The following is a 21,834-nucleotide window of genomic DNA, read 5'->3' on the forward strand; positions in this document are numbered from 1 at the left end:
CAGAGTTTAGCACTAAGCGGCTCTTCTGATTGGATAAAATGGAGCTATGTTTGGATCCTTCCCTTGGTTTCAAAGCTCTACAATAGAAAGTCAATGCAAATGAATTGCACTGGTCCCTATCAGGACTTAAAAGAGTCGGGACGGGAAGGAGCCTAACCTTATTTGCATCAAGCTAATACAATGCAGGAGGAGGAGAGGTTTCTTTAACGAAAATTTTGTAAATATTTTCCAATATATAAAAAAAATGTATTCCCTGGGATTACTTTTCAATGAAAAGGGAGTTCTTTTGTTTGGTGGGGAGGGGTAAATAATAGATACAAAAAACAAATGTCGATAAATTATTTTAGAAGTACTGTTTTGTATGTTATTAGACCATCACAAAATACTTTGTGATTTCAAAATGCTTAAACAAGAAGTAACCCACTAAGCAACATATTTTTAAAATTATGTAATTCAACTGAACTAAATGACTACAGCCAGAATGGGAATAGTCCGTTCTAAAACTGTATTTGCATGTCCATAAAGAGCAAACAAAAGACAACTAAATTAAATACGTTCACTTGTATTTAATGGTATATCCTGGAATGTGTTACTTGTGAAGAAACAGGACAAATGTATAAAAATGGTAATCCCTACCTTTGCCTAAATGTCTTGAGTGGATTTTAATATTTAGTTTTTCAGGTGACTCAGTTATATAAAATATCAAAGCAGGCTTAAGGTTAAGACCCGCCAAACAAAGCCCAGAAAATTGAAACAGAGCCTTGGGCATTCTACTCCGCAGTTCTTACTCTGGGTTCACCGAACTGATTTATTTATTCGTTGGCCGTGTCGTGCGGCATGTGGGATCTCAGGCTCCCGGTCAGGGATGGAACCCGCGCCCCCTGCGGTGGAAGTGCAGAGCCCTAACCACTGGAGGGCCAGGGAAGTCCCTCACCGAATATTTTAAATTATTAAAATAAAAAAGCAGCAAAACCAGGTACATATAGATTTCAACTCAGAGAATTATTATAAATACAAATACCTCAAAAATTTACTCCTGACACCAGAGTTCCCCCTCTCACCATCAATAGTGAGAAAAAAAATGCAGTTTGAAAAAGCAGCTATGGCAAAAAACACCTTTGACCCAACCTCTATTTCCAAATTCCTCTCGTTATTTCAGCCCTCTCAATCATAACACGCACAGTATGTATTTAATTATTATATATCTAAACTTTTATGTGATAATTCAATCAACTTTAGTTTTCTGCCTTCTGCTCAAAGTTTAGGGTAGGAGAAAAATTAAGCTGTTTCATTCATGCCAGACTGAGAAGACAAACCAAGATGCCCTGTTCTCAGAACCTGGGTAAAGCCGAGAAACAGGGCGCTGGTTACATCTCACATAAGAGGCTGTCAAATGTCCTGGGATGTAACAAGAAAAATACCCTGTCATCTTTTTTTGACTGCTCAGATGGCCTGGAGAAAGAATGGACTCCTGAATTAACACCCATTTTGTGTTCCAAGGCTTTTCTAGGAGATCCAGAACCCTGTCTGTCCCATGCTTTCTACGGGAGAAATAGTCTAGTTATCTGCCGCGCCCCCCATCCCCGTCCCCAGTTTTGCTAATTACTACAGAGGAACTAAAACTGCTCCAGGAGAAACTAGGTATGAATTTACATGCGTTCATCCATTTAAGGATGAGTAGTGGAAACAGTTTGTCCCTCTTACTTGGCCGTCTTATCGCTATGTTCTTCTTTTTCCTAAGTGGACGCAGGGAAGGAAAAGCAACACAGGAAATAGGGAACAACTGAAAATGTTAATACAGTCAAAACAATGCAAAACATGATGCAGCATGTAGGCTACTGTCCTAGTTCCTGTTCTGTCAGACTTGCTGAGTAACTTCGCACAAGTTACTTAACCTCTCTGAGTTTTGGTTTCCTCTTCTGTAAATTAAGCAGTTTGGATGGTATCATCTCCCAATTCTACCAGTACACACTTATTCTGAAGCTCATGGTATACCCTTATTTAAAATCTAGCACTCTTAACTATATTTCTTCATTCAAATCACACTTGGGTATTTTGGGGATAACATATATGCCAATTATTTGGCTTTAATAATAGGAGTAAAACAATACACAACTTTTTTATCCTTTTGGAATTTTTCATCTTCAAATGCCCCTAGTGGTTAAACAACTGATTTGACATGTTTAAGAAATACCAGTTTCTCAACTTTGTAGGCTGACAATTTGGATTCTGATGTGAAGTTACTCATAACAAAATAAAATAGATATATACCAGTCTTAAACATTAACAATTTTCCATTCACCCCACCCTGCTTCACCGGTAAGGTTATTCGTTTTTCGGAATGTGTTTCTTTAATGAGATTAACATTAGTTAACGTTATCTAATAAAATGTAAATTAGTCTGTAAAACAATGGTTTTAAATAGATTCAATATGGAAAACAAAGTTAAATAACAAGTGTTAAAATATCTATGAAGAACTTCGCCCAACTGGCGGGAAGCAGGGAGGAGACATTTTCACCAGTAGAAGCGCTGGCATCCGCAGCAGGGAACTGGAGTGGATTATAAATCGCACTCCCTACTCAAACCCAGGCCCTTCCTCTGGACACTGTGATGCTTCTCGACGCCCCTGCAACTTGCCAGTGTACCTGAGACTATGCTAGACGGAGATTAAATTCGTCCTTGGCCCTTAATGTACTGGAAACAAGTTGGTCAAGCCAGGTGTCGAGTTGAGAAGGGACCCAAGTCGTGGAGTTCCAGGTTTCAGGGCTGGTAAAGGTTTACGGAGCGCCTCAGCAGAGGCGCAGGAACAGAGTATTGTGTAGTGTAGCTCTTCGTTAGCAAAGGTTTCTTAAGCTGACTTCCAACGGGCAGACTTTCCTTCACGCCTCTCAGCTTGGTCCCACTACAGGAATGAGGATGTTGGCGGACTCCAGGTGCCTGAAGCTCAAAGGCCCACTGCTCAGGGCCGGCATCAGAACCGAGCCCAGGGTGTGCTAAGTATGGAGGCGAGGTAATTGTTACACTGTTGGCAGTGCAATTACACTTGGAACCGTTTCCCAGCAGTCGTTAGGCCCTCCCTGGCTCTGGGCCTCTTCTACTCCAGGGGCTCCAATTTCAGGGAAAGGCTCCCGACTACGAACCTGGAAAGACGCAGTTAAGAAGAAACGCAGCCGGACTGCAATCCCCAGAAACCGTCGCGGGCCCTCAGCATCCGGGACACCGTCTGCAAGGATCCCTGGGTATTGTGGTCCGTTCCTTCGGCAGCAACCCTCTGCTGACGGTAAAATTCCAGCCGAACCTGGGACCACAACTCCCAGCAACCCTTGCTGCCGTGCGGGGGGTCTTCACGTTCTCGTGGCGCGGCGCAGGCGCACTGGGGCCTCGGCGCGGACCGCGCAGACTGAATAATAAAAGGGGAGCGGCGAAGAGGCAGGAAGACAGGACCATGTCGAAGGGCCCAGGGCCCGGCGGCTCCGCAGCTTCCTCGGCGCCCCCGGCCGCCACCGCTCAGGTGCTGCAGGCACAGCCCGAGAAACCGCAGCACTACACGTACGTAGAGCCCCCCCCCGCCGCGCGCGCACGCCTGACGTCAGCGGCCAGCGTGAGTCACGCGCGCAGGGAGAGCGCGAGGCGGCCTCTCCCTCCCCCCTTCTTCCTCCGGCCCGGCCCAGACCGGTTCCAACCTGTTGGGGCCGGTCCCAACTGCCTCCAACTGCCACCAACCTTTGGTCGGCCGAGGGGCGGGAAACCGGGTCCCCGCCGCCGAGTGGGGAAGGCGGGAGCTTGGGATGCGGAGTGCACACATCTTAGGCCGGGCCTTCGAGGCCTAACTGTTCTTCAGACCATAAAACCACACTCCCAGGCACTTTGGGGGCGATAAGAAGTCTAAGACGCTACCAGAATGAGTTCCTAAGGGGCCAGCCCTAGACCCGCTTATAAATGACCGTTAGCGTGAAGTCTTGTCAGGCGACCCATGTAGTGTGCACAGGGGGCCTTTTGTGTCCGTGAGGTCCGTGTGTTGTCCACAGAGGTCACTCTTGCTTGAATTCACTCAAACAGTTGACCGAGCCCTAGTCAGGGATCCCAAGGGTGATGGGGTCCGAATGTGTCCCCAGGCCCAAGCCAAATGTGGCATCAGAGGGAGCCCCAAATGCTGATGCTACGAGAGTCCAGTAAGATGGGAAGCCTCTTCCTGGGAATCTGCTTGTGTCTAAATGTAGGTCCTTGTCGTCTTTTTATAATATTGCCTCTCAAGGCGCTTCAAGCAACTGCCTAGTGCTAGATGCTTTGGGAGAAAGAGAAAAAGAGGCAGGCCCTCCTGTTAAGCACAATGTTGGTTTCCATTTTTCCCTGATGCTCTTTGAGTTCCCCACATCCCCTTCGTCTCCCAAGTTGTGAGCAAGTTTAGAAGGATCCCCAAGTGTACCTCAGTCTTGCTGGAGATTTTGGAAGTTGGGGGTTGAACAGCCCTTAAGGGGAACACGGTAATGCTGCCTGGTGAACCAAGAGCAAGAAGCATGTGTTGGAGTAGAAGGAAGTAGACAAGAGGAGCGCTTGTTTGTCACTGATGGAAGTGAGATCCATCGGGAGACTCTTCCGGGATAAGGAACATCGATTTTAGGAAGTGTATTGGTTTCTTTGTGAGATTCTCTGTTACTGGTTGAAATCATTTGAAACTTTTTGTGGACTTAAGTCTGACTCATGTTAACTATAACTTTTCTAATATGGCCATTTGCATTGCTTTCTTACTGGAGTTCTTTCTGCAGTCCTGCCGCTGGCTTTGGTGAGATGGTCTTATCTCAGAGAATTCAGTGATCAGATGAATGGTGTGGTCAGGCAACAATAGGGTCTTGATTTGGAAATCTGCAAACTTCGCCTTATTGGAACTTATTTATAATCACTGGTTGCTCAGATCACGTTTTTTCAGAAAAATACCGATAACATTTTGAGTAATGTGAATCTTGGTTTCAGCAACCTGTTTCTGTGTTGTGTTGTCATTGTCATTGAGTATATTATGGAGTCTATATTAGAAAGGCTTTCTAATCATGTTGGAATTGAGAGATGAAACAAGTCAACAGCTGTGTAAATGTTGATATGAGTCTTTGTCCTCTTGATGCTCATTTGTTTCAAATCTGTCTTTCCGTTCCTCGTGGGGTAAGCACAGAGTAATCAGTCTTGGCTCTTAAAGTGGCTTAGCAGCAGATGAAACGCCCAGGCCTGATTGGGTGGGTGGTTGGTGGTTGGAGGTGTTCCCATCTCTTTATTTTCTGTTATCTCTTCGTGTGTGTGTGTGTGTGTGTGTGTGTGTGTCCAGAAATCAGAGATAGAAGTCAGTTGTCTTTCTTGGTAGGTTTATGAGCATTCAGAAACCTTGATGATTTGGAAAGCTTCATTCAGGTCTGAGGAGCAGGGAGCATGAGGACACATGATGGCACGAGTACACTTGTTGGCTCTGAATTTATTTATTAAAGGTGAACCCATTTGTTTTCCTTGGGGGTTAGGAGACACGAACATTTTAATTTTGATTTCAATATTTGCTATAAAATTTTGAGCTGCCGAGCATTTTTTTCATTCTCTTTTGTAGCATGAGTTTCCAGAATTCCTTCCAACCTGAATATGACCTTTTCTAGTGCACTGATCCCATTGTTGAATACAGATATAGACTCCTTGTTGTTTTTTGAATGTTTGTATTTTTTTACCTGTCAAATTTTTTTTACATTTTAAAACTTTCTGATATGTTCATTTTGTGTATATTTTTGTACCTGATGTTATTTGAGATTATGTGACATGCATTAATTTTGCAGTAATCTAGAAGAGATTTGCATTAAAATTGAATCCCACTCATCATAATGTCAGTCTTGGCAAACACAGTTGAATCCATCAACAGCAAAAATTGTGTTCCTGTTGGCTTGGTTCTTGCCCTTTATTCTTATACCACAACTAAAGTCCTAGAGTTTGAGCCCTCCTTTTCCCAAACCAAGAGGATTATTCGTAACATAGTTTGAAGGATAATTATTTTGTTGGCTTTTCTTTTTTGTAAGCTGTTGAATATTCTTACTTTAAGGGAAACTTGGAATTAATCATTTCAGAAAATTGGTGTAGCGGGCACTTGTGCTAGACTTGAGGAATCCATCCCTTTTAGATAACGGTTATATCAGAATTTCTTCTGTTGTACAGTTCCAAGTATTGGATTAGCACTAAGTAAAATGATAATATGCATGTATTAGTACTTTTCAACACAAGAACCATGTGACCTCTTGCTACGTAATTTGTCTATTTTTTTTGACAAGACTAAATTTAATACAGCTTTATTTAGAACAAGTCCATCATATTTTAGAAGAGTTTTATAAAAACAGACTGAAGAATGGGAAATTTTGGAGCAATTTACATTCTGAAATGTATCTACAAATTTAGCTAACTTTGGGCTTTCTTACTACATAACAATTATATTGTTAAAAGTGTATAGCTGAAAGGTCACAAAAAAACCTGCCATCTTTAATAAAACATTCCAGTTTTGGGACTTCCCTGGCCGTCCAGTGGTTAAGATTCTGTGCTTCCACTGCAGGGGGCACAGGTCCAACCCCCAGTGGGAACTAAGATCCCGCATGCTGCGTGGTATGGTCAAAAAAATCCCAGTATTGGGAATTCTCTGTCAGTCCATTGGTTAAGACTTGGTGCTTTCACTGCCGTGGCCCAGGTTCAATCCCTGGTCTGGGAACTGAGATTGCGCAAGCCGCGCAGCATGGCAAAAAAAAAAAATTAAGTTTTTGACCTCATTATTTTGACCCTATAAGAGGATATAAACCTCAAAGACATTAAATCATTTTTGGATTCTTTTACCTGCAATTGATTCTCAGACTTCTTAATTCTCTTGTATTAAAGGAAAATGAAATTCTAGTTTATTGACGGTTACTTGGAGGTTTCTGGCCACTGAGTGATTTCTTATAGGTAGACAGAGGATAAGTGCTTTATACTCATCTAGTCAGGTGTTTTAATTTAGGACTGTTTCCTGAGCATCTTTAAAGAAGAATAACGTAGCAGTACTTCCATAGATAAACTACTTTGAGGGAAATTTGTTAGTTTATACATTATGTAAATGTCATGAGCTTCACTTGATTGCATCTGATTGTGTTTTGGAAAATCCAGGCAATGAACAGTATTTAAATCATTATTGCAGATTGCAATAACTTTGTAAATACATTGCTAGAGCACAATTTGTTGCACAATGGAAGTCATTGGAAGCATTGCTTAGCAGCCTTGGCAAGAATGAGTTAAATTACCAATAAACATTTCTGGATCTTGTTTACTTGTTTATCAAGGAGAACTAATTTCTTGCAGGACAAAAATTGAGAGCTCACTGTGGCCTTCAGGCAAGTCCACAAAATCCCCATTAATAAGTGTTAAGTGCCCATGCTAAGGGTAGACTCAATTTTAGCACCTAGTTGATATTTGCTATAATCTAAATTAATGATTAAAGTGAAGATTTGCTTAATGGTTAAGTTTTTTTGTTTTAATCCAGCTATGTTAGATACTAAAGAAGGCTTCCCCACAATCCATATGCATCTGCTTTGACTGGTGGTTTCTATCAACCTACAAAGACTGTGGCTTATTGGTGAGGGCAGCTGGACAACTCTGAGAGCAACTTAGAGAAATCCATCTTGGGCACACTCTATAAAGGAGCTCCTTCTCTGCAAATAGCACCCCAGATAAGTGCACAAAAGCAAGACACCCTCGTGGACCTACTTCCTCCCGCTTTCAACACCCTGATGCCTGAAGGTGAGGTCTCCTTCCTGTGTGTCTTAGAAGCTGTGAGCTCACTTAGGTAATGAGAGGCCTGCGACAGCCTGAGCACCGCACATCTGCAGGCTTTCCTACCAGACCTTTGCCTAAAGGTTATTTTTCTCATTAGGAGAGACTCTAGGTTAGAAGACTGATAAAAGTAAGGTTGCATTTAAAGCTACATTACTTTAAATAGAGAACTGATCTAGGGATTATTTTCTCAAGTGGGGACAATATTTGCTTAATCATAAAGTTTTTCATTTTGTTTTTTGTTTTTTTGATCCAGCTGTGCTTGATACTAAAGGAGGTTTTCCCACATATGCATCTTCTGTATTTTGAAATTACAACTATGGACAGTTATGGCTAATCATAGTAGATTGTCTTCCCTTCTTTTAACACCTTGGATGAATTTTGGGGCACATTAATGTGTTATGTGAAGATGGATGTTGAATGTAAGTTTCTCTGCCATTCTTAGCCAATATATAAAAATTACATTAGCCTAATTGCTAAAAATGCCAAGGATTTGCGTTCAGTATCTTTCTGGACAATGTAGTTTTCTTGTTTTCTTACCATATAGATACTCTATAGATTCACCCCAGCCAGCCATCTTAAAATACCTGCATGGGCAACAGAGAGATCTACGGAGAAAGTTTGGGTAAAATCATTGCATATGAAAATAGGTATGGGGTTTATTTTGGGGGGATGGAAATGTTCTGGAATCAGACCATGATGATGGTTACACAACATGATGAATATCCTAAAAACTAATGAAATGTACACTTTAAAATGGTGAATTTTTATGTTGTATAAGTTACATCTCAATTTTTTTGGACAAAAGCGTTGTTATAATCAGTGTATATGAGTCCCTCCTACTAGAGAGGCCTTAGACACATGGCCTATCAGGGCTTGGCAGCATCATTCAGCATGGGAAAGCCTGCAGTTTGTGAAGAGCTCTTGGCACCCTTTTCCCAGTCTTCTCAATGGCTTCGTCTCCGTGTATCCATTCTAGGCGAATGCCTCCATGTTGTAAGTCTGAGGAGATTCTTTTAAGAAGTGAATACTCAGCAAGTTTGAGACTCCTAGTTGTTGGTAGTTGTACTTTAAATTGTCTCTGAATTGGTAACCATCGTAAAGAACAAGCACGCTTTTCCCAATACCTTCATAAAATGAATTGTGTTTACTTCCTAGGGTGGGTGGGATGTAGAAGAGGTTGCTGTTCTGCTAAAATGAATTGACTCTGTTCATCAGGTATCGTGGTGATTGTTCTGATGTTCACACGGGCATTTCTGTAAGAATAGGCCATGTGTTATAGGCATTTAAAGTGATATCAATGGCTATAATATTTTCGTTCAAATAATCTCAACAAACTTTTAATATTTTCTCTATAAAATCCCTCAACTTTCACCCCTTTTTTCTTTGCCAGTGTGTAGAATTTGACAGCAGTATCAAGAGCTGATGAGGAGGAGAAGATGGAAAGGAGTCTAGCAACTTAAAAATCTCATAGCGTTCTGTGAGGTGACCTTTTTCCTGTTGGTGGCTCAATTTATTTAGGAGACAAAGAAGATACTAAGGCCTGTGATAGTATCGTCATGTCATATCTGAGCTTATTTTCCTCCCTTATTCTTTACATCACAGTTTGCTTTTTGTGTTCATAAGTTGACTCATTTGTTTCCTATTAGTATTTGAAACACCATATGGTCACCATAAGTCCTAACAAAATGACTTCTAATGAGGAGGGGAAGACCCATGTTCCCACCTTCCTATGCAATTTTGGCCTATTCACAACACTACCCCATTGAAGAGAGATAGTTACGCTTAGGAAGGAACAGGTTGATAAAAACATTTGGCATGGTGTTTTATGACTTAAAAATTTTAAGTAGTAGTTTTTATATCTAAGCTTTTATTAATTTTGGTAAGAACATTACTATATCGTTTTTATTTCACTTTTAGTGCTAAGAGGTGCCAAGCATCTGGTAGCCTGCCAGTTTAGGATTTGTGTAAGTCAAACAACATAAATTAGAAACTTGTACTTATATTTTCTTATTTAAAACCAAACAGAACAGATTTTACTATTGAACTTTTATAATGAACACATAAAATGAATATTAAATATCCAATAGAGTACATTGAAGTTAACATTTCTGTTTTTGTTTTTAGTAACTTATTTTATTGTATTGTAATTATGGCCTGTCAAAAACTCCCAGACATACTTTCAACAGCTTCTAGAGAGCCACTTATGCTTATTTGTTACTACTCTTGTTTTTCCTGTAGCTCAGTTAAGAAAAGCATAGTTAACAGCATGGTGTTTAAGACTAGTGACTCTAGGACCAGACTGTCCGGGTTTGAAGCCCAACTCTGCCGCTTACTAGCTGTGGGACCTTGGGCAAGTGACTTCCCTCTTTGTGTGTCAGTTTCCTGATGATACCAATAATACCTGTGCCAAGGGGTAGTTATGAGGATTCAGTGAATTAATGTATATAAAGTGCTTAAAACCGTGCCTGGCACTTAGCACAGTGTAAGTACTATTCTTATCAATGTCTGAACAGTGCTCAGGTTCCTGCTTTCAGCTGCACTGCTACCTCCTTCAACAGCCTGTGGGTCCGTGTTGTCTTCAGAGCACTCTCCTCTCTTCCCTGTCCATTCGAATTTCACTTCAGTCGCAGTTCTTATAGCCTCCATCAGCCTGGTTATATCTCAGACAATGAATTTGTGTTCTCAACGGAGCTACTCTTTCAGGGATCAAGACTGTTGTACAGAAGTGTTCAAAATAACACATCAGTTAAAACCTTTATACTAAAATGTTTGTCAAATTGGAAGCTTTTGAGGCCAGCTATTTACAGGAAAACTTTGAACCAAAGCAAGGTGTTATCTAATTTAGGGAATGAACCAGGGTTTTCAGTACCCCTCACAGATTCTCCAAAATCAGTGACGTTGAGTCACTGATTACATGAACTTTCCTCAGTTTTACCACTTCCAGGATCCTTAGGGCAAGGAGAAAATTATAGACAGAAGGAACCAGGAACACCAACGTTGCACCGTTCATGGTTCTTGTTAGTTCTTGGGGCCGGGACATGTCACAGATATCAGCTTTTTCCCAGTGAGAATGGGCTGAAATCATTTGCTGGTGAGTGACTCCACCCCACCTTAAAGTGTTTGCTTGCTTAAGTGCCTGTGGTGCTTGTACTGTGGGTTCCTGTGTATGTAACTGTGTGCTAAGATAGTTTCATTATATCTAGGAGGTTGGTACTGGCCCCAAGGTCTTTGGCTAAAACCCGGTTATAGGATTAAAGCCTGTCTTAAAGATTTAGATACATGCAGAAATTCACTGGATGCTTATTTTGTTTGCCTGAATAATACTATCTGGGCTTGCTTTTTCTGCCAGAGAGAGTGTTCTAAACCAGGATCACTTCAGAAGATAGCACGTTATCTTATTTATCTTTTTTTTTTTTTTTTTTTTTGCGGTAAGCGGGCCTCTCACCGATGTGGCCTCTCCATTGCGGAGCACAGGCTCCAGACAAGCAGGCTCAGCGGCCATGGCTCACGGACTCAGCCGCTCCGTGGCATGTGGGATCTTCCCGGACCGGGACACGAACCCGCGTCCCCTGCATCGGCAGGTGGACTCTCAACCACTGCCCCTCCAGGGAAGCCCACGTTATCTTATCTTAAATAAAGATTTGGACAAATAATTGTCCAAATATTTACCAATAACTAATTTTAGCTTTATTTGGCGTTGTTTTTTTAAAAAGCCATTTTTTTTTGTAACTCTTACTGGTGTGGTTATTGTCATAAAGTTGTATGGTTTCTGGGTTATGTTTGGTGTCAAAACAGAATGTGTATGTATATCCTTACAAACATTGAATCCAGAACTAATAGTTTACCTAAAGCTCTTCAAAAATGAGGAAAGGTTTTTCAGAAAATTGTAAGAAATATTTATTTTTACACACATACACACACACACACACTTGGATAAGTAATTTAGGATTCTTAATCTACTGCTTATCTGCTCTTACAGTATTCTCCTTGAAGTTAAAAAAGATTTTATTCTCAAACTTAAAAAATGAAGAATCTTTGGTAAGTCATGAACTATGAGCTCTGTGACTCAATCTCTTTATAGGAGTTATGTATGGGGAAAATAAAGTAGCCAGTAGGGTTAATATAAATATGGAAAACAGATTATAGATAAGTGTCATTTGAGCCTTTGGACACCACAGTGTTGTCTTCGACAGTGACTGGAATTTTTTTGGGTTTTTTGTTTGTTTTGTTTTTTCTTTCCTTTGCTAGTTTCAGAATCCTATCACATTGTGGCTAGATTTCGTTAAGCAATATTTAAGAACAGGACCATTTCTTGCATTTTAAGATTCTGTTTCCGTGATAAAGCTTGATTCTTGCTTGAAATAGATGAAATTCGGATTTAATAAGACTAGCTGTAATAAAGATGAACAGTGGTGGCTTATTAGGGATATGGGTACATCTGTCACGTTGCCAGATCTCTGCTACCCCTGTGTGAGTCTCATGAGCAGTGACCACTGACTAGCCAGGAGAGCAGCTGGCTCCCCAGGAGCAGAGCCATGACCTTCAGTCTGCGAGGTGTCAGGGGTGGGTTTCTACTGTCAGCTCTGTCTGTTGCCCCCTTTTGTTGGGCTCACAGATTGCTGTTCACTGTGCACATTGGGATCAAGTCCTAAGCACACACCATCTCTTCCTGTAGCTTCTCCAGAGGCCATCATTGTCTTGCCTATGTGCCTCTTTATTCAAATCTGACCATTTTACATACGGATCCAATCAGACTTTACAAATCATAAGCAGGATGACATTCTAATAGTCATTTGTTTTACAAAAAGATTTACCACAGTTCACTTTTAACTTAAAAGAACTCTTCTGACTTATTAGCATCATATATCTTTCATTTAATTTTGGAAAAGCCACGATAACCACTAAAATCAATAATACTGGGTGTAGTTTTCTTCCCAGTTTTCCTTTCTGCATATAGTTTACCTAATTGTCCAGTTATATATATATATTTTTTTCTTTCACTTAATATATCTCTAGTTTGTACCTAGCTTTTGCCAAATAGTCATCATAATACCTTTTAGTTGTTTGAGGAAACAGAGAAAGGAATTTAATACATCTCTGTTTATCTCTGCACATTCTCAGCAGCAATTACAGAGTGAGCCATCCCACTGGTTGCTTTTCTAGTCTGCATGTGAAGCTGAAGATCTTAAATTTAGTGTTGAGGGTGAGGAACAAGGCTGTGCAGACTTTGTGGACAAAGTAGCTAGAGAAGTTACTGATTTCTTAATTGCCAGGAGAAGCATCTAAGTTGCTTGTCTGTGTTTTGCTGGGTTAGTGCATAGCTGCTGTGGACCAGGCTTGTACCACTTGGGTTGCTTTAACACTTTTGCTTTTTCTCGGACAAACATGTCCTGAACACCTGCTACAGGCTGGCTTTGTGCACGGGTACAAAGATGAATAGACCTGGCTGTATACAAAGCAGTTGAAATCAACTGTGGTGGGGCCATACCTGCTGTATTCACACAGTATGGTGGAAACATGGAAGAGAGGGCAATTAGTACCACTGGGCAGGGCGGGAAACTCTTATGCAGAGAGAAGCCAGAAGGGCGATCCAGACACAGGAGCAACATGATGGAAAGTATGGAGGTCAGAAATGAGGGGAGGCTATGGTGTGTTGAGTAGAGGTCAATAAACTGTGGCTCATACGACAGATCTAGCCTGCTGCCTGCCTTTGTCTGGCCCGTGTGCTAAGAATAGTTTTTGCATTTTTAATGGTTGAAAAAGAATATTTCATGGCACATGAAAATTATATGAAATTTAATTTTCGGGACTTCCCTGGCAGTCCGGTGGTTAAGGCTCTGTGCTTCAAATGCAGGAAGTGTGGGTTCGATCCCTGGTTGGGGAATTAAGATCCCACATGCCGTGTGGCCCAAAAAAAAAAAAAAAGTTTAATTTTCAGCATCCATAAATACAGCTTTATTGGAAGCCACGCTCGTTGATTTAGATATTGTCTATGGCTGCTTTTGCAGTTTAACCACAGAGTTCAGTAGTTCTGATGGAGAGCAGACTGTTGCCCTGCGTTGCTCTTCAGTGCGCTACAAATCATGGTGACACAGTTACAACTTGACAGTGTTGCCAGCGCCATGTGTGTTAGCATACCACAATGTTTTATTTATTCTTTATTACCAGTGCCTAAGTATCACGTCAAAACGAGAAGAATGGACTTGGAATGTCGTGTTTTTAGGGCACAGGGGAGTGTGGATTTTCTTGTCACTGAATTAGTTGGCAAAGCTATCTGTAATTAAAAAGCTGTGCTGAAAGAATCCATTAACATTACCAGACTATGTAGTTGTCACAATATTCCCAACTCCTAGGAAGGCAACGGTCAGAAAATTCTAAAGAGACTGTTGCATTACAGCAGAATTTCTTCACAAAAATGAAAACGAGGCTACAACTGAAGTAAGTTTCTGAGTGGCTCATGTGTTAGCCAAGCAAGGAGAGCCATTTACGGATAGAGAATTAATTAAATTATGTTTGAGGGAAGAAGCTGAAGAAACATGTCCAGAGAAAACAAACTTGTTTAAGAGCATTAGCCTTTCAGCAAGAACGGTTTCTCAAAATGTTGAGGTCAATGGGAAAAACATCAGTGGTCAATTAGAAAACAAGGCAAATGATTTTGTGTGGTTTTTCTTGGCTCTTGATGTGTCAACAGAAGCTACTGTTTTATTCATGAAGTCAGTGCCGCGTATGAAGTGACTGAAGAAGTAGCTTCTATGAATAGTCTACTTAAAACAACTACAGCTGAGGATATTTTCTTTTCAAAAACATTAAGAAAACACTTAATTCACTACGGCCTGAAGTATAATCTGCTGATATCTGTTACAACTGATGATGGTAGGAATATGTGTGGAGCAGAAAAAGATTTAATTGGACAAATTTACAAAGCTTATGAAAACATAAGGTGTTTAAAGCCTGTGGTTATTCATTGTATTCATCAGCAGGGACTCTGTGGAAAGTATTCGAATCTGTCATGAGTTCTTGAACTGCTAGGATCAGTGATGAGCTTCACTCCCTCTTGTGGACTTAACAATCCTCAATTCCATGAATTTTTATCAAAAATAAAAGCTGAATATTCTGGCATGCCCTACTACACAACTAAATAGCTTAGCAGTGGTGAAGTTTTCTTGTAATTTTTTGAGTTCAGGGCTGAGATTGAAATTTTTCTGAAAGAAGAATCGTTCTCAACCACTATTACCGAATGCTGAATGGCTTTGGAAGTTAGCTTTTGCTGCAGGTTTGATAATGTTTCTTAATGAATTCACCCTAAAATTACAAGACAAAACATCACTTATACGCAAACCTTATGTTGCAGTAAGTCATTTCGACAACTAACGTTTGAAACATGTCATGTCAAACTACCTTACACACTTCCTCTGCTGCCAGAAGTTAAAACAAAGGTGAGATCTCTATCCCTACACAAATTTACCATGGATATGATTTCATTGATTGATTGATTGATGCGTCGGGTCCTAGTTGTGGTGCGCAGGCTCAGTGCCACACAGCATGTGGGATCTTAGTTCCCTGACCAGGGATCGAACCTGCGTACCCGCACTGGAAGGCAGATTCTTAACCACTGGACCACCAGGGAAGTCCCTACCATGGATATGATTTCTGAACACAAATTATAGTCTGAGCAGTGATTTTGCATCTTGATAGGAATACAAAGGAAATTTCCATATTTCAAAATCCATCGACCTTTGCAAATGAGTTTATGCCAAACCTTCACTTGGAAGTAGTTAAAAGCATCATATGGGGGGATCTATGTATACTTACAGCTGATTCACTTTGTTATACAAACACTAACACAACATTGTAAAGCAATTATACTCCAATAAAGATATTAAAAAAAAGTATCAAGACACTAATAGAATTCTATAAATGTATTCTAAGACCAATATGCTCAATTAAAATCATGCTTGTAGAATGATAACATTTGTCAGCACCTATCTATGTGAAAAGACATTTTCAAAGGTGAAATAAGTAAAATCTTATTACCGATCAGCATTAACAGATGAACATTCGTAACCAATTTTGGTGAAAGGGACCCCCAACTTGGCAAATGTTATTCCTGCCACCCTAAGTCCATTCTTATTAGTAGACCTGTGTTACCAAAAGTTATAGCCAATTATTATTTTCACCAATAAAAAATCTGTGGAAATTTGTTTTTTCTCTTGTTACGTAAGTACGTACGGAATATCCTCAGTTTGGCCTTTTAGCCCTCAAAGTCTAAAATACTTACTCTATGGTCCTTTACAGAAAAAGGTTTGCTGACCCTGCTGTAGAGTTTAGCTTGCTGTTGGCGAGAGGAGCAGGTCAGTGGCAGCAGGGGAGGTAGAGTCAGAGTGAGGCCATGCTAAGCACGATTCTAGAGGCAGGGGGGAGCTAGATAGATACGGATTAAAACGTCAGCTACGTCCTCCCCATTGCTTCTAAATTTACGTGGTTTTGGGACTTCCCTGGCGGTCCAGTGGTTAAGACTTCGCCTTCCAGCACAGGGGGTGCGGGGTCAATCCCTGGCCAGGGAGCTAAGATCCCACATGCGTTGCGGCCAAAGAACCGAAACAGAAAACAGAAGCAATACTGTAACAAATTCAATAAAGACTTAAATTGGTCCATGTCAAAAAAAAAAAAAAATCTTGGAAAAAAATTGAAAAAGGACTTCCCTGGGGGCGCAGTGGTTAAGAATCCACCTGCCAGTGCAGGGGACACATGTTCAATCCCTGGTCTGGGAAGATCCCACATGCCGAGGAGCAACTAATCCCACATGCCGAGGAGCAACTAAGCCTGCAAGCCACAACTACCGAGCCTGCACTCTAGAGCCCGCGAGCCGCAACTACGGAGCCTGTGTTCCACAGCTACTGAAGCCCGTGCACCTAGCACCTGTGCTCTGCGATGAAGAGGAGCCCCGGCTCCCCGCAACTAGAGAAAGCCCACGCGCAGCAATGAAGACCCAATGCAGCCAAAAATAAATAAAAATAAATAATTAAAAAAATAAATTTATGTAGTTTTTCTAACAGTCATCTCTAATACTTTTCTGTTTATTCAGTTTATTCAAATTCTGCTCACCCTCCTACCCAGAGGAGAGTGAAACACCCAAACAGATAAAGCTATTAAGTGAGACAATTTAGAATAGGATTTAAAGTTTAGCTGGAGGGAATTCCCTGCGGTTATAGGACTCTGTGTTTTCGCTGCCAAGGGCGTGGGTTCCATCCCTGGTCCTCAGAGGACTAAGATCCCGCAAGCTGAGCGTACAGCTCCAAAAATAAAGTTTAGCCGGAAATTGAGCTGGTAGCAGTTAGCACTTGATTTAACACCTTAAGAGTGATGTAGGGACTTCCCTGGCGGTCCAGTGGTTAAGACTTCACCTTTCAGTGCAGGGGGTGCGGGTTCGATCCCTGGTCAATCCATGGTCATGGAGCTAAGATCCCACATGCCTCTTGCAGCCAAAAAACTAAAACAGAACAGAAGCAACATTGTAACAAATTCAATAAAGACTTTAAGTATGGTCCACATCAAAAAAAATCTTAGAAAAAGAAAAAGTGATGTAATTTACTGAATATATTGTTAATCCCTTATGTTATCACTGTTGGTTTAATGGGGCAAGTGATTGAATTTTGATTTCAAGTAGCCTGATTTTTGCTGTTTTAGAATTTTGGAAAGTAAAGATAATCCAGTAAATATTGAAAGTATCATTTGATTTTTTTTTAAATGTTTGCATGTATTTGATTTTAAAAGTTTTTAGGGAAAGGTATTAGTTTTATAAAGCAGTTAAGTAATATGATACCTTATGATTATATTTGTGTAAAAGTACTAGGAGAAAATTAACCAAAAGTCTAGCATTATTCGTGGTGGGATTAAGGGTGATTTCGCCCTTTTTTTAAAAAAAAATATTTTTTAAAATTTATTTTTGTTTGGCTGCATTGGGTCTTTATTTCTGCACGCGGGCTTTCTCTAGTTGCAGTGAGCGGGGGCTACTCTTCGTCCCGGTGCGCGGGCTTCTCATTGCCGTGGCTTCTTTTGTTTTGGAGCACCGGCTCTAGGCGCGTGGGCTCAGTAGTTGTGGCTCGTGGGCTCTAGAGTACAGGCTCAGTAGTTGTGGCTCACGGGCTTAGTTGCTCTGCGGCATGTGGGATCTTCCCGGACCAGGGCTTGAACCCGTGTCCCCTGCGTTGGCAGGTAGATTCTTAACCACTGCGCCACCAGGGAAGTCCCCCCTTTTCTACATTTAAAAACTTTTTGTAAGTGGGCATGTTACTTGCACAATGATCCTTTACATTTACAGATAAACCATTAATAGGATAATTAATATGATGTCCTAAAAAGGAGTGAAAGATAACTTTGAAAGTCAGCCCCTGTTGGGACAAACATGCGGGCGCTGCTCCTTAGTCAAGGTGAGACTCTGAGCAACCTCAGTGTTCCTCCAACCTTCGTTGATCCTTCTCCTGGGAAGGAAGAAGATGTGGCTTTTTCCATCAACTCTTACTGATTCAGGGCCTGAGTGGTTTCTTGACTCATCCTGGCCACAGTAGGTCACTGAGGCCTTGCAATTTGAAGCTAGTCCACATTTATTGTCTTTTATCCTTGAGTGCGGGTATTCCTGGGAGATGGAAGTGGGAAGAATTGAGCTCTGTGGCCCTGTGCGCCCCCCAGATCTTGGAGTGGGGCAGGGGTGGTTGGCGAGTCTTCTCTCCTAACCAGGGATTCCAGGACTTCTTGGTTTTCCTGAGAGCTGGTTGAATTGGAATGAGTAAGTTTCAGCCTATTTTCTTAGATCTTAATGCTTTCAGACCTTTAAAATGGAAAGATCGGTTGGAGCTTAATGGAGACAGTTGTTCATTTCCACTGAAAATTTGTTTCATTTCAATCCATGAAAGTAGAAAAGAGTGATTTCTAAGTGCGTTTCTCCTTGCTGTCTGGGCAGTGTGTTGCTGGTTAGCACAGGGTTAGAGGGGGACAGGGAGAGTGGGAAGTTCTGACTAAACATTTTGGTTCCCAGGTGGAGGATGGCACAGTTCTGTTAATGGCTTAAGCAGAAGGTTAGACATTTCTCTCATTGATTATTGTTGGTTGAAAGTGGGTATTCTGCCGGCCTAGACTCAGTCATTTGGCCCCTTCTCTCGTGAGAGGCTTTTCTGCAGGACAGTCCGCCCTGTCTGCAGAGTTACAGATTTCCTGCACTGTAGTGCTTTTCACCAGGGAATAGGATTAAGCTTCCAGCTCTCAATGTCTGCCTGTGCGCGGCATCATAAAATGGTTAATATCTTTGTAGACTTCGCCTCTTGTGTGACTTCTTGTTACATTCGTTCAGCAAACTGTAACTGTACTGGATTATTACATGCTTGCTGTCAAGGACTTTATAATCTAGTAACAGAGGAAAACGTACACATTAATATGCAGTGCAGGATAAGGACTATAAGAAATGTCCAGAGAAAGTGCTGCAAAAGCTTAGAGACGATAACTTAGCTGGAGACAAGGGCAGGAGGGGGAGGATGGGTAGAGGTCAAGGAAAACTTCGTGGAAGTGATGGCATCAGAAGATTAATTACCATTGAATTCAGCCTTGAAAGATTTCTACAGGTGAGGAAGGGGACATGAGCAAAGGCAGGGAAGTTAAAGATCTCTTTGCAAGACACCAAGGGCTCCAGTATTACTGGATTCAAGAGAAATGAGGCTGGAAGAGTTCACTGGACCAGATGTGTAGGGCTTGAAATGCCAGGCCGAATAGTTGGTCTTTATCAGTGGCTACTCGTGGAAGCTAAAGGCTTTTAAGAAAGTGAAAATTACATTTGGGTTCTGGGAAAAATGGTGAGTACTATGCAACATGAACCGGACAGGGGAGAGGTGGACACAAGGAGACCGGTTTATTAAGAGGTACCAAGTGCCTGACCCATGGTGGTGGGAATGGAGATGAAGAGGCTTAGAATGAGGTAATTTGCTGCCTCCATGTCTTTCCTCTGTGACACCTCTGCCAGCTGGAGCCCTTTGGGGCCGTAGCATCTGTAGGTAACACTGTGGACATGGCTGCCCCAGAGAAGCAGGCTTGCCAGGAACTCTCTCCGAGAGGACAGACTGTGTCCACAGTCACTTCTCTGGACTGCCTCCCTGGGTTTTTACTGAGGCATTGATACTAAGCAGGCACATGCCACTCTTAGGGTTGCTAGATTTAGCAAACAAAAATAGAGGATGCCAGGGACTTCCCTGGTGGTCCAGTGGTTAAGACTCCGTGCTCCCAGTGCAGGGGGCCTGGGTTCAGTTCCTGGTCAGGGAACTAGATCGCACATGCATGCCTCAACTAAAGATCCTGCACGTGGCAATGAAGATCCCGTGTGCTGCAACTAGGACCCAGCGCAGCCAAATAAATAAAAGAAGAAACCCAAGCTATGCTTTAAAAAAAAAAAGAGGATGCCAGTTAGATTGAAATTTCAGATAATGGATAATTTTTTAGTATAAGCATGTCCCACAAAATATTTGATTTATCTGATATTCCAGTTTAACTGGATGTCCTGTATTTAGTCTGTCAGTCCTAACTATCAATACTTCTCATTCTTCCCTGGCCCTGGGATCAGCTTCATCCGCTCCCATCTCCTACCTGTTACCTCCTGAATTAGTCTCCTGTGGGTCAGGAGTCAGGTGGAGTATGTGCTGTGCAGGAGAGATCAGTCCAGCAGTTCGGGGGGTTGGTGTCCCAACTCAGTGCCAGGGTTTGATACTGCCACATACTGTACCTGTGTACAGTACGCAGGGCAGGTTTCTGTCTATAACCAGAGAGGGAGACAGGAAGACCTTACGTTCCAATGTCAAAGGGGCTGTGAGAGGCTCTACGGAGCCTTCCAGGTTTCAACCCAGTGTCTCAGAATATATCTGCAGCCTGGAGATGATATCCCTGAAATGTGGCTCCTCCCACACCTCACCTCATCCTCATTTCCCTTTTCCAGTTCTACCCCACTCACATTCCACAAAGGCGCTCGGAGCTCTGACTTAGGCGTACTGTTGCTAAGCTCGTACTGTTCCCTTTGCCTAAAACACCCTTCCCACATTCTTCACCCACAAGTACCTCTCCTTCCCTTCCCCCTTCCTCTGTGCCAGCCTGGGTCAAGGATCCTTCCTCTGGGTTCCCAAAGAGCCCTCTGCAAACCTTCCTCATAACCTTTTCCACAGTTGATTGATTCCACCTGTTACGGTGTGTCTCCCATGAAAATATGGGCTTCCTAAGGATAAGGACCTGCTACGTCAGTGTCCTCAGCGCTCACCACCATGCCTGCATCTAGTAAGTGCTCAGTAAATAGGTGCTGAACGAATAGGATGCTATCTGGAAGCTTCACTGTCCCTTAAACCCCCTATCTGTGTTCTTTAGGGAGCACCCAGCTCCAGCTTCCCCCTGCCCAGTACACACGCCTGGACATTTCTCCACACTTCAGGGCTGGGAGGATTTGGGGTTTCTTGGCCACGCCACATGGCTTGTGGGATCTTAGTTTCCCCGACCAGGGATTGAACCCGGGCCCCTGGCAATGAAAGCACGGGGTCCTAACCACTGGACTGCCAGGCAATTCCCCTTTTCTGGGAGGATTTTACAGCACTCTCATTAGTGTTAAAGAAAACCTGTCTGGAAAGTCTCAGCCCTGGACCTACCTGTCCCCACACCTTCCATATGCCCAGACTGATAAGGCCGTGCATATCCTGGCATGAGCCAAAGACATGGGCTGGACCCTCTCGCCTGTTTCCCAGGCATTCCAGCTCCAGGTGGCTGCTCTCTCCACCCTCCCTTCTGCACACAACCTTCTGTGCCTTCTAGAACCATCCTCCTCACTGGCATCAAATGCCTTTTATCAAGCCATTTGTTGCCTTCATTGCTAGGGCTTGAAGGAATGAATATAGGGAACTGGGCTGCCTGCTTGTGCCCACCGTGTGTGTGTGTGTGTGTGTGTGTGTGTGTGTGTGTGTGTGTGTGTGTGTGTGTGTGTGTGTGTGTGTGTGTGTGTGTGTG

At 42.2% G+C, this 21,834-nt stretch overlaps 1 protein-coding gene across 5 annotated transcripts in view; it reads left to right on the forward strand.

Moving 5' to 3' along the window:
- The first annotated feature begins 3,097 nt into the window (after nt 1-3,097).
- Nucleotides 3,098-21,834, forward strand: part of UNK (unk zinc finger) — a 34,081-nt gene continuing 15,344 nt past the window's right edge. For 2 of the 5 annotated variants that reach the window (XM_024760719.1, XM_024760720.1), the window contains exon 1: nt 3,375-3,549. In XM_024760719.1, coding sequence (XP_024616487.1) covers nt 3,446-3,549 — 104 coding nt within the window. In that variant the 5' untranslated portion in view covers nt 3,375-3,445. Of the gene's footprint in view, nt 3,550-7,519; nt 7,777-8,065; nt 8,232-8,356; nt 8,460-21,834 lie in introns of all 5 variants that reach the window. The other 3 variants (XM_024760721.1, XM_024760722.1, XM_024760723.1) reach the window with 3 other exon arrangements.

Source organism: Neophocaena asiaeorientalis, unplaced genomic scaffold, assembly GCF_003031525.2.
Source record: "Neophocaena asiaeorientalis asiaeorientalis breed wild unplaced genomic scaffold, Neophocaena_asiaeorientalis_V1.1 scaffold30, whole genome shotgun sequence".
In the NCBI taxonomy this organism is placed as follows: Eukaryota; Metazoa; Chordata; class Mammalia; order Artiodactyla; family Phocoenidae; genus Neophocaena; species Neophocaena asiaeorientalis.